The 12,110-nt window shown below is 41.5% G+C and overlaps 1 protein-coding gene across 1 annotated transcript in view; it reads left to right on the top strand.

The window, feature by feature from the left end:
* The window catches only part of LOC137368874 (E3 ubiquitin-protein ligase RMND5A), a 60,317-nt gene extending 55,498 nt beyond the window's left edge, over window positions 1-4,819 (top strand). The window contains exons 9-10 of the mRNA XM_068029102.1: window positions 1,999-2,153; window positions 3,969-4,819. Coding sequence (XP_067885203.1) covers window positions 1,999-2,153; window positions 3,969-4,032 — 219 coding nt within the window. The 3' untranslated portion in view covers window positions 4,033-4,819. The remainder of the gene's footprint in view (window positions 1-1,998; window positions 2,154-3,968) is intronic.
* Window positions 4,820-12,110: the final 7,291 nt, after the last annotated feature.

Raw genomic sequence — 12,110 nt, 5'->3', positions numbered from 1 at the left:
AGCTGCTTAAAAGCATGGAGATACATTAAAGTAAGTTGTATGGAAAGGAAGGAATAAAATAATTCGCATTCAGAAAACTTCTTTACGACCTTTATTTCAGTTCGTGTTCACTGTTGAACTCCATAAAGAACGTGTTGGCATTTTGGTAGCACTCCGTATACAAGTATTCAAGGAAGGTTCTTGATTCCTGCAGTTTTGCACGCTGCTTTGTGTTCCTCATTTTGAGGCCTGGGACTCCAGTCTTATGCCAGAGACATGGGATGCAGCACAGACTGGATTTCTAAGGCTACTAACCTAGACATAAGCCCCTTTCCTGAAACTTTGTCCTTTTGAGTTAAACATAATAATCAGATGTTGCCTTGACTCCAACAGCTGGCTGTATATTAAAACACAATGGCACTGTCTGAAGAGGTGGTTTCGCTCGCAATATCAAAGATGCATTGCTGCTGGTGACATATAAATGATGATCAGGGTTCTGGCTGCTGCAAGCTGCCATGCTGCCATTTTAGCTGAGCACTGATCCATTCATACCATCCACTAATATGGTTTTTGCATTATTGGTGTATATAGACTTTCCCATGGTATCAAAGAAGAACCGTGGTGAGAAAGTTTGAACAACAAAAGAATACAAAGTTTTTTTTTGAGAAAAAGGCCAGGAGATAACATTTAACTTGTACAAGGCCATGGAGAACTGTAATCTTGGGCATCTCCTTATATGAGGGGTGTACAAGCAATGGAACAAGTATATCTCTGATTCACTAGGATCTTACCCAGAACCCTGATGAAAGTCGGCTCCTTCTATTGTCTGTACAGTGAAGTCCTTCCGGGAGATAGGTTTGGGGCAGCTCAATGCAGTTCCTCATGGAAAAATCACAGCCTCTAATCCAGCCCTGTTTGATACTAGGTTGACAGTCTTTCTCAGGGACTATGAGAATGGCTGTTGGAGGAAATGGAAAATGATAACTTCAGTTTTCCTACTGTTTTTGTCTTGCTATGAAGCAATTTCACATCACAGTGATACAGAAATGCTGTAACTTAAGATTGGCAGTAGAAATGAAAACTCTGACTAATGGAGCTGATGGTTTCACCCCTGATGTCCAGACTGCAGTGTAGTACTGGTATCTTAGCGCTTGGTTGCATAGAAATATTTGTTGAGCATTCCTGTTATGCCAAGACTGTTGGGAGCATTGCCTAGCAAGATACAATTGGGTGTTTCCCATTGCAAGTTAACACTGTACACATTTTGTGAATTGCTACCTTCAGAATCTTAAAAAAACTGAAGCTGCTATGGTATATTTATAACTAGCATATATGACAGGTGTCTATTCTTTATATTATGGGTAGCATATTGTACCCTTACATAATTGCAGTGAGGGGCATTGAGTATTGGGTAATCTGAAGTTGGGATTAAACAGTATTATTAAGCATAGAGTAGAAGCTGCCTGTACTGTATCTAAATTGGGAGTGCTTGTGCTTCAAGTGAGAGAGCTTCCTAGCACTGATATCCCATAACTTGGAAATAGGGGGAAAATACTCTTGCCTCTTGTTAATAATTTGTGGGCTGGAGCAATTCACAAACATCTCTTTAAGAATGATTGACTCCTATTACATCAAGCTGTTGTTCTTCAGTTATATCTTCAGATTACCAGTTCTTTATCTACCTCTTATTGGCTTCCTGTATACAAGAGACTGATTACAAGATCATCATCAGTCCATGGTCTTGCCCTTCCTACTTTTTTGATCTCCTTTGGCTGTACATCACTGCACACACCCTCCTCTCAGACACTGATCCATTTCCAAAAATTCCTCTGCAAAGCCACCTTTGTTTCTGCTCTCAAAAGCCTAATTAAAATTTTCTTTAGTTGTGCCTTTGCTCGCCAACCCGTTTTTTTCCCACTTTTTTTTCCTCCTGCTTGGTTCTTACCATCTCTGAAACATTGTTCCTTTGCAAAGGATGCCATATTAACAAATGTTATTTTTCTCCTGATTGTTTTCTAGATTGAAGTAGACCTTGGTAAAAAATGTTGGTACCATTCAATATTTGCTTGCCCAATTCTTCGACAACAGACTACAGAATCCAATCCACCTATGAAGCTTGTCTGTGGCCACATAATCTCTCGAGATGCTCTGAACAAAATGATCAATGGAAGCAAGTAAGTTCTGTCCCACAAATCTGCTTGGATGTTTCTGTTTAATGTTTAGTCATTGAACGCATCCTTGTTGTACGTATGTTATCAGAATTTTCTTCAGTAGACAGGAGTAGGCCATTCAACTTATACCTATTCTGACATTCAATTAGATCATGACTGATCTCTACCACTACTCCACTTACCTACCTGTGTCCACATTGCTTGAAACTGCGATCCAAAAAAGTGATCTCAATATTAAAAATTTCTATTAACTCAGCATCCATAGACTTTTGGGGAAAGGTTCCAGATTTCTCTACCCATTGTGTGAAAAAGTGCTTCCTGATGTAAATGTCCTAGCTCCAATGTGAAGTCTTATTTTGGATTCCCACACCAGAGGAAATAATTTCTTTGCATCTGTGTTATTAAATATTTTTTCATTTTAAATGTGAATGTGCAAATATTAAATAGTTTAGGAAATATTCAGTAACTATATGTTTGTCTCCTTCCCTTGGAATGTAAGCACATATCTTTTCCCATTCATTTTTAATTTTATTTTAATTGCTACCTATTTCTCCATCCACACCTGCAGCCACAATTTCTTGGTTGTGATGGTGGACGGATGGCTTGTTCTTAATCCTCTGTCACGAGCAACCAATGGAATAGGCATGAAGCTGGCCTAAGGAAATTTCTGTTGGTTGAAATGGTTTGTTACTATGTTACTCTTGCCCATAAATGAAAATGTTCTGTGTCTACTTTATCAAACTCTCTCATAATTTTAAGACCTCTGTTAGGTCATTCCTCACACTTAAGTTTAGTTGTCGAATGTAAAAACACAACGACCTAGATATTTAGCTGCACAGCCCCTTTTTTGGATGCTAATCAGCCTCAAAAGCCTCCAATATGGTGATCATACTGTGCATATCTATTAAGAGATGGAATTGTGTTATTTGCCATGCTCGTAAAGCTAAATATAATTGTGATGCAGTGCCCATGTCCGAAACGGACGTTGGGCCTTTTGCATATTCCCTGCAACTGTTGCTGGCTACAATCCGGGAAACCAGGTTTACATGCGACTCAACAGGCAGTCCTAAAGGGACCACCTGTTGGGCTGCAACCAATAAGGTAAGATTTTAAAATATACTTACCTGAACGTGGAGAGGAGCGAGAGTGCCTCTCCCAATCCCACATTCAAAGAAAATGGGTCACTGCTCCTCCCCGCCCTAGCCACCACTTAACCCCCATCCCTCCACCCTGACTTGATCGTCTGCTTTCCTGGTTCCTTTAATCATTTATCTGAGAGCTATTGCTTCTATCACACTTCGACAGCAAGCTGCCTTTTGCTGGACAGCGGGCCAGCTTGAGGCCCGAGACCCCTTATAGGTTGTGCCTTGCACTCAGGGATTGCTTCCTGCGCTCCCTCAATTCCTGGGCCCATCACTTCGGTATCACTTAATGTGGAAACCTTGGAAGACTTCATGGATTCAAAATCAAACCATGTCCAGAGACTCATTGTGCATTGTGGGAATGCTGACTGTATCGATGCTGCTACCCCTCTAACCAGACTGGATTTGAACACAAGAGTTGGATGAAAATCTGAGTTTGGGTAGTATAGTTGGTAGGCTATGGCACAAAATTCCCATAATTTATCTGTGATTAGCCCAAATTAACAATATTTTCCAGAATGTGAGAAATACAAAAATATCTCTGTTGCAGTCTGAATGCTTTTGTGAGGTAACTGGAATTGTGCTTCTTGTTGAAGTATATTTGGCAGAATGATCTTAGATTATTTATCTTGCTGTGATTTTCTAATGAAAAGTCATTTTTTCCTTTGCTTCCTAGGTTAAAATGCCCATATTGTCCAATGGAGCAGGCACCAGCAGATGCAAAACAGATCTTCTTTTGAAGATAGTTGTGATTTTGGAGGTGGTTTAAGAACTTTGAGCAGTGCTGCAGCAATTCATTGTTCTGTTGGACTAATGCTTACTAAGTTGTAGAATGGTGTGTACATGCCGATGTGTATTTGGGGATGGACTAAAGAGGAAAACTACTAGATATAAATTGGTTGCAATAGGGCTTTTGAACTCAGCTTGGTCTGGTATTTGATCAAGTGATTACACCAGCACTCACCATTTCATGCAGTTATTTTATATTGAGACAATACTAGCAGTGCATTTTTTAAACTTAAAAGTATATGTAATCACCCATGAACAATGCGTTTCATATGATTCTTCATTGTATCATTGTCATTTCATGGGTTAAATTTGATTTTTTAAAGTTCAGTGTGATCTTCATTCTTTAAGAAAATAGAAAAATTGAATGTATGAGTAGACAATAACTACTGGTAATGTTTGCATACCTTTCTATGTTGGTTTGATTGAGGTAGCTTTGATATATTTTCACGTACTTTCTTTCCTGAAGCAATTTGGCACAAAGCTCAAACATTGAGTGTGCATATATTAAGCCCTCAGGGGCTGATTATTTAAATTTACTGTAAATTTAAACAGCATTTGCATCGAAAGTGGATTGGCAAAGTATTGGCATGGGGGAAGGAAACAATGCATGAAGGATAGACGTGTATAATTTTGCTTCATGTAGATAATTTAGTTAAGTGTATGATACCATGTCCAATACATAACTACAACCCTGAAAAATAAAACTCAAATCTTATTAAACATAAGTTGTATACCAAACATTTGTGTATTTCGTCACTGTTTGAGGTGTACACCATTATGTTCCATTGAAGGATGGGTCAGTTTACATTATCTTAAAGCATATGGGTGGTGAAATTCCATCATAACTTAATTGTATTCTCTGCTTTATTATAGGAATTAATTTAATTTCTGCACTTTAGAAAGGAGTTCTGAAGTAAATTACTAAGTACGTTTGTGAACAATGCTGAAATTTAATTAATTTTCTCCCACTCTAGGTTTTCCATTTTTTTTATTCGTTCATGGGATGTGGGCGTTGCCAGCAAGGCCAGCATTTATTGCCCATCCTGAAGGTGCTGAGCTGCTGAAGCGGTTTGATACAACTGAATGGCTTGCTAGGGCATTTAAGAGTCAACCATATTGTTGTGGGTCTAGGGTTACATATAGCCCAGACCAGGTAAGGACATCAGATTTCGTTCCCTAAAGGGCATTAGTGAACCCGATGGGTTTTTACAACAATTGACAATGGTTTCATGATCACCATTAGACTAGCTTTTAATTCCAGATTTATTAATTGAATTCAAATTTCGCCATCTGCCATGGGTGGGATTTGAACTCATTTGTCTGGGTCTGTGGATTACTAGTCCAGTGACATTACCATTATGCCACCGTCTCCCCAGAATTTAAATTCCACCAGCTGCCATGGTGGGATTTGAACCTCTGTCCCCAGGGCATTAGACTGGACCTCTAGATTACCAGTCCAAGGACATTACCACGACACCACTGTTTCCCTCTTGTGTTGCAGGTCAATTTTTTTAAATTCACATTAGTTGTGTGCTTTGGGCATTTTCATTACAGATTAAGCCCCCATCTGAGTTGAGCAAACAGCCTTTCAGATTTAATCGCAATTTATCAGTAACAACATCTGTAATTTTAATAATACTAAGGGAACACAAGAGTACGGGTGCATTTTTGACTAAACCTGCTGGTGTCCAGTCTTTCTGGATAAATGAAGTTCATTGGTTGGAGAATAGCTTGTCTAATAAGCATGACCATGATTAATATATCCCTGGAATTTCAGTTTATAAATGATCTACTGTAGATTGCAGCATCTAGGACACCCCCATTTTTCCAGCCCCAAAAATCATGTTTTTGTATATACTCGGTGTAAAGTTGACCCCTGTTTTCAGCCACGACATGCTACACTCGCATTAGTATTCAGCCTCAATTTTTTGATCCACAAATGCATGTTTTAGTTACTTTCTAACTGGGCGCAAGGGATCAAGCAGGCGATACGGACCATATTGCGAAGACGTGCATGTGTTTAAGACAGGATCACACAGAGCAGACCCCGTGCAGTGAATGAGAAAAAGAAATGGGTCCTCCAGCAAAACAAATGAAGTATGAAGCTGGTCTCAAGCTAAAAGTCGTAATATTTGCTAACTCATAAAATAACTGTGCTGCAGTGAGGGAATTCGGTGTGAATGTAAAACTGGTGCGAGAATGGGAGGAGGAATCTGTTTTGAAGAAGATGCCGAAGCCCAACTGTTCCATGAGAGTGGGGACCAGTCACTGGCCTGATCTTGAGAAGCATGTATCGGAATTGGGCTTCAAATCGTCAGAATGGTTACATTGTCACCAGAAATGCAATGCATATCTAGCACTTAAGTGGGCCAAATCAATACCTGAGTCGAGCAAAGATTTCAGAGCAACAGCTAGTTGGTGTAGCCACTTTATGGTACCTCCTCTGGAGATCTTCCCTATGGGAAGAAAGGGTTTCGATTCATGGGGCACTGACACCAATACTGGGAAAAGAGGGTGTTGTTCCATTGGGATGGGTTCCACTTGATCAGCATCCTGGCAAATCGTATAACTGGGGCAGTGGATAGGGCTTTAGACTAACAGAGGCAGTGGAGGGGGTCAGTTGAAGGTGGATTTGAAAATCTAAGCAGATGGGTTGAGGCAGTAGAGCAGTGTAGCGATTTGGGTAAAGAGAAGCGGAGTGAGACAGGAAGGGACAGAGCGCTTAACAATAGTGCATCAGCGAATAAGTTCCATGCAAAGAATAGTGGCAAAAAATAATTAAATGCTCTTTTTCTGAATGCATGCATCATTCATAACAAAATAGATGAACTCGTGGCATAAATAGAGATGAATGAATGATATAATTGCCATTACAAAGACAGGGTTGTAAGGTGACCAAGGTTGGGGAATATATATTCTAGGGTAAACAACATTTTGAAAAAGCAGGCACAATGGAAAAGGTGGAAGAGTAGCCCTGGTAGTAAAGGATGACATAAGGCTGGTAGGAAGAAACGCTCTTGGCTCAGAAGATCAAGAAGTAGAATCGGTACGGTGGAGATTAGGAATAGCAAGGATCAGTAAATGCTTGTGGGAATGGTTTATAGGCCCCCTAACAGTTAAACTGTCTACAGAGCATTAAGCAAGAAATAATTGGAGCTTGTAACAAAGGCAATGCAATAACATGAGGAACTTTAATCTTCATATAGGCTGCACAAATCAAATTGGCAAAGGTAGTCTGGAAGATGAGTTTGTAGAATGCTGTTGTGGCAGCTTCCTGGAACAGTACATTGTGGAACCAACCAGGGACAAAGCTATTTTAGATCTAGTATTCTGTAATAAGGCAGGGTTAATTAGTAATCTCACAGCAAAAGGTCCTCTGGGGAAAAGTGATCAAACAATTGAATTCCATAGTAATAAAAACAAGAAATGCTGGAACCACTCAGCAGGTCTGGCAGCATCTGTGAAAAGAGAAGCAGAGTTAACGTTTCGGGTCAGTGACCCTTCTTCGGAAGAAACGTTAACTCTGCTTCTCTTTTCACAGATGCTGCCAGACCTGCTGAGTGGTTCCAGCATTTCTTGTTTTTATTTCAGATTTCCAGCATCCGCAGTATTTTGCTTTTATTTTAGAATTCCATAGTAAGTTTGGGAGTGCTATGTTTGAGTCCGAAACACGGATCTTAAAGCCAGTTATGTAGGTATGAGGGAAAGCTGGCTACGTTTGATTGGATAAATAGACTGAAAAGTATGATAGTAAATAAACAGAGGGAATCATTTAAAGAAATAATTCAAAATGTGCAACAAAAATAGTTCCATTAGAAAACAAAAACTGAGGAAGAAAGATCTATCCATGGCTTACTAGGGAAGCTAAGAATAGTATTAGATTAAAAGAAGAGGCTTATACTTTTGCGAAGAATAATAGTAAACCCGAGGATTGGTATATTTCCGAGTCAGGATGGTGTACAGCTTGGAGAGGAACTTGCAGGTAAGTGGTGGTTTTCCCATGCACCTGTTGCCCTTATTGTTCTAGGTGGTAGAGATCGCAGGCTTGGACAGTACTGTGGAAGGAGCCTTAGCAAGTTGCTGTAGCTGGTACACATTGCAGATATGATGTGCTGGTGGTGGAGGGAATGAATAATCAAGCTGGTGGGTGGCGTGCCAATCAAGTGGGCTGCTTTGTCCTGGATGGTGTCAAGTTTTTGAATGTTGGAGCTGCACTCATCCAGGCAAGTGGAGAGTACTTCATCACATTTGCACCTTGTAGATGGTGGACAGGCTTTGGGAGTCGGGAGGGGTGTTACTTGCCGCAGAATTCCCAATCTCTGACCTTGTAGTCGCAGTATTTATGTGGCTGGTCCAGTTAAGTCTTTGGTCAATGGTGACCAGCCCCCACCCCCCCCCCCCCCCCCCCCCCCAGGATGTTGATGGGGGTTTCAGCAATGCTAATATTGTTGTATATCAAAGGGCGATGGTTAAATTCTGTCTTCTTGGAGATGATCATTGCCTGGCATTTGCGTGGTGTGAATGTTACTTGCTGCTTATCGGCCAAGCTGGAATGTTGTTCATGTCTTGCTGCATGCAAACACGGACTGCTTTATTTTTTGAGGAGTTGCAAATGGAACTGAAAGCTGTGCAATCATCAATGAACACCTCCACATCAGACCTTAGGTTGGAGGGAAGATCATTGACACAGGTGAAGATGGTTGGGCTTAGGATTGCCCTGAGGAACTCCTGCAGTGATTCCCTGGGACTGAGATGATTGGCTTCCAACAACCACAACCATCTTTCTTTGCTCGAGGTATGACTCCAACAGATGGAGAGCTTTCCCTCTGATTCCCATTGATTTCAATTTTGATAGGGGTCCTTGCCCTTTATGTCACAGGCAGCAACTCTCACCTCCCCAGCAGAATTCAGTTCTTTTGTCCATGTTTGGACCAAAGCTGCAATTAGGTTTGGAACAAGTGGCCCTGGCAGAATCCAAACTGAACATCAGTGAGCAGGTTATTGGTGATAGCACTGTCGATGTTACCTTCCATCGCTTTCCTGACGATTAAGAGTAGACTAAAGAGGCAGTATTTGGCTAGATCAGATTTGTCCTGTCTTTTATTGACTTGCCATACCTGGGCAATTTTCCACATTGTCAGGTAGATGTCAGTGTTGTGCTACAGCTGGGATGTTGTGGGGGCCCGTAGCCTTTACTGTATCTAGTGCACTCAGCCATGTCTTGATATCACATGGAGTGAATCAAATTGGCGGAACACTGGCATCTGTGATGGTGGGGACTTCAGGAAGAGGCTGAGATGGATCATCCACTTGGCACTTCTGGCTGATGGTTGCAAATGCTTCAGCCTGGACTGTGCCAGCATTGAGGATGGGGAAGTTCGTTGAGCCTCCTCCAGTTAGTTGTTTAATTGTCCACTACCATTCTTGACTGGATGTGGCAGAACTGCTAATTTGATCCGTTGGTTGTGGGACCTTTTAGCCAAGTCTATAGCATGCTGTTTCTGCTGTTTAGCATGCATATGGTCCTGTGTTGTGGCTTCACCAGATTGGCACTTCATCTTGGGTATATGTGATGTTGATCCTACATGTCTTATTGAACCAGGGCTGGTCCCTTGGCTTAAGGTAATGGTAGGCGAAAACAGTGGTGTAGTGGTAATGTCACTGGACTCGTAATCCAAAGGCCCAGGATAATGCCCTGAGGACAGGGGTTGAAATCCCACTAAGACAGCTGGTGGAATTCAAATTCCATCAACTAATAAAAATCTGGAATTGAAAGCTAATGTTGCCATGAAACTATCATTGATTGTCGTAAAAACTCATTCTGGTTCACAAATGTCCTTTTATGTGACTCCAGACCCACAGTAATGTGGCTGATTCTTAACTGCCTTCTGAAATGCTATAATAAGTCACTCAGTTGTCAAGAGCAATTAGGGTTGGGCAACAAATGCCGGCCCACCAGTGATGCCCACATCCCACGAAAGATTTAAAAAATAGACAGAGGTATGCCAGGCAATGAGGTTGCAGATTGTGGAAGAATACAATTCTGCTGATGGTCCACCGCACCTCATGGTGCTCAGTCCTGAGTTGCTAGATCTGTTTTGAATCTATTCCATTTAGCACGGTGGAGCATGTCACCAGTGTGAACACAGGACTTCAACTCCATAAGGACTGTGCAGTAGTCACCCCTACCACTAATCTCATGGATATATGCATCTGTGACAGGTAGATTGGTGAGGACAAAGTCAAGTAGGATTTTCCCTCATGTTGATTCTCTCACCAGCTGCTGTAGGCCCAATATGGCCAATATGACCTTCAGGACTCAGCCAGCTCAGTTGGCAGTGGTGCTACTGAGCCACTCTTGGTGATGGACATTGAAGTCTCCCATCTAGATACATACATCACTGGTGGGCTGGCATTTGTTGCCTAACCCTAATTGCTCTGAGTTTCCACTCTGAGTTTTTCTTCCAAGTGGTGTTCAACATGGAGGAGTACTGATTCATCAACTGAGGGAGAGCAGTAGATGGTATTCAGTAAGAGGTTTTCTTGCCCGTATTTTACCTGATGCCATAAGACTTCATGGGAGTCGATGTTGAGGACTCTAGGTCATTGTTTCCTGACTGTATGCCACTGTGCCACCCCCTCCCGTGGGTCTGGCCTGCCAATGTAACAGGACATATACAGGTTTGTTGATTGAGGAATCTGGAACATTGCCTGTAAGGTTTGATTCTGTGAATATGACTGTCAGACAAGCCTCCCAATTTTGGCACATTTTTGATAGTGAGGAGGACTTTGAAGGGTGTGCCTTTGTAATTTCCAGTGCTTAAGTCAGTGCGTGGTGGCCTATCCAGTTTTATTCTTAATTGCATTTTTCATAGCAGCTTGATGTAACTGATGAGCCCTTTAGGGGTCAACCATGTTGCTGTAGGTCTGGAGATACCTGGACTTGGACCCAGGCTGCGTAAAGACAGCATATTTCCTTCCCTGTAGGGCATTATTGAACCAGATGGGGTTTTACAGTGTCAGGCAAACCGGCCAAGACTGAGGCACGCATTGTTTCGCCGCATGAATGTTGAAACTTAAAATTGCACACCCTGACCAGAAAGACATTTCCATTGGAGCAGACAATGTTGAAACAATGGGGATCCAGCAGTTGCTTCTCCAATACGCAGAAGTGCTCAGACCAGTTTTAGTCACATGACTGGCTGTTGCAGAGTTTTTGAACTCCCAACAAAGGTTTTAAAGAGAGACAAAGCCATGTGCTCATGGAGTAAACACCTCTCCTGAAACTGAAGCAAGAATTGCCGCCTCTCCTGTCTGCCTTCATCTCTTCCCACAGAACTGAATCTTGTGAAAACACCTGAAACTAAAGGAGAGAAAGATTTCCTAAATGAGCAAGGTTTAAGACTAATACTGGGCCCCAATGCAACGCAAGGCCGTACCTTCAATCAAGGACTACAGCGAGCTTGAGAAACCAGTAACGATATTGCCTCAAACAGTTCTATTTATCTTTTCTTCTCTTTTCTGTCCTATTTTGCATGTTTATATTGCGTGTACATGCTAGCGTGGGCGCGTCGTATATCCGTAAGCATGAACCATATTAGAATTTAAGTTTAAGGTTTAAGAAATTTCATCTTCCTGCTTTAAACCAAAGAACGACTGTTTGTGCTCAGTTCTTTGCCTTATAATTGGAAACTGTGAACAAGAATTCACACAAAGGGAAGCTCAAAACACAGTGTGTTTAAAATTAAGCTGTTACAATAAGACCGAGTAAAGATAGCAAAAGACCCCTAGACACATTGCTCACCTAGTTGTAACAGGAGCAATCCGTTGGTTTCATGGTAACCATTACTGAGACTAGCGGTTTATTCTAGATTTATTTAATTAATTGAAAGTAGGTTCCCCCAGCAGCTTTGGTAGGATTTGAATTCATATCTCCCAGGCCTTTGAATTACTAGTCCAGTAATATTACCATTATCCTACCTAACCACTGTTCCAAGTATATAATGCAAAAAAACCCTATTTGGCCCAG

The sequence above is a fragment of the Heterodontus francisci genome, chromosome 1, assembly GCF_036365525.1.
Source record: "Heterodontus francisci isolate sHetFra1 chromosome 1, sHetFra1.hap1, whole genome shotgun sequence".
Classification (NCBI taxonomy): Eukaryota; Metazoa; Chordata; class Chondrichthyes; order Heterodontiformes; family Heterodontidae; genus Heterodontus; species Heterodontus francisci.
Note: the sequence above shows the minus strand (reverse complement) of the source record. Positions and strands in the feature narration are given on the sequence as shown.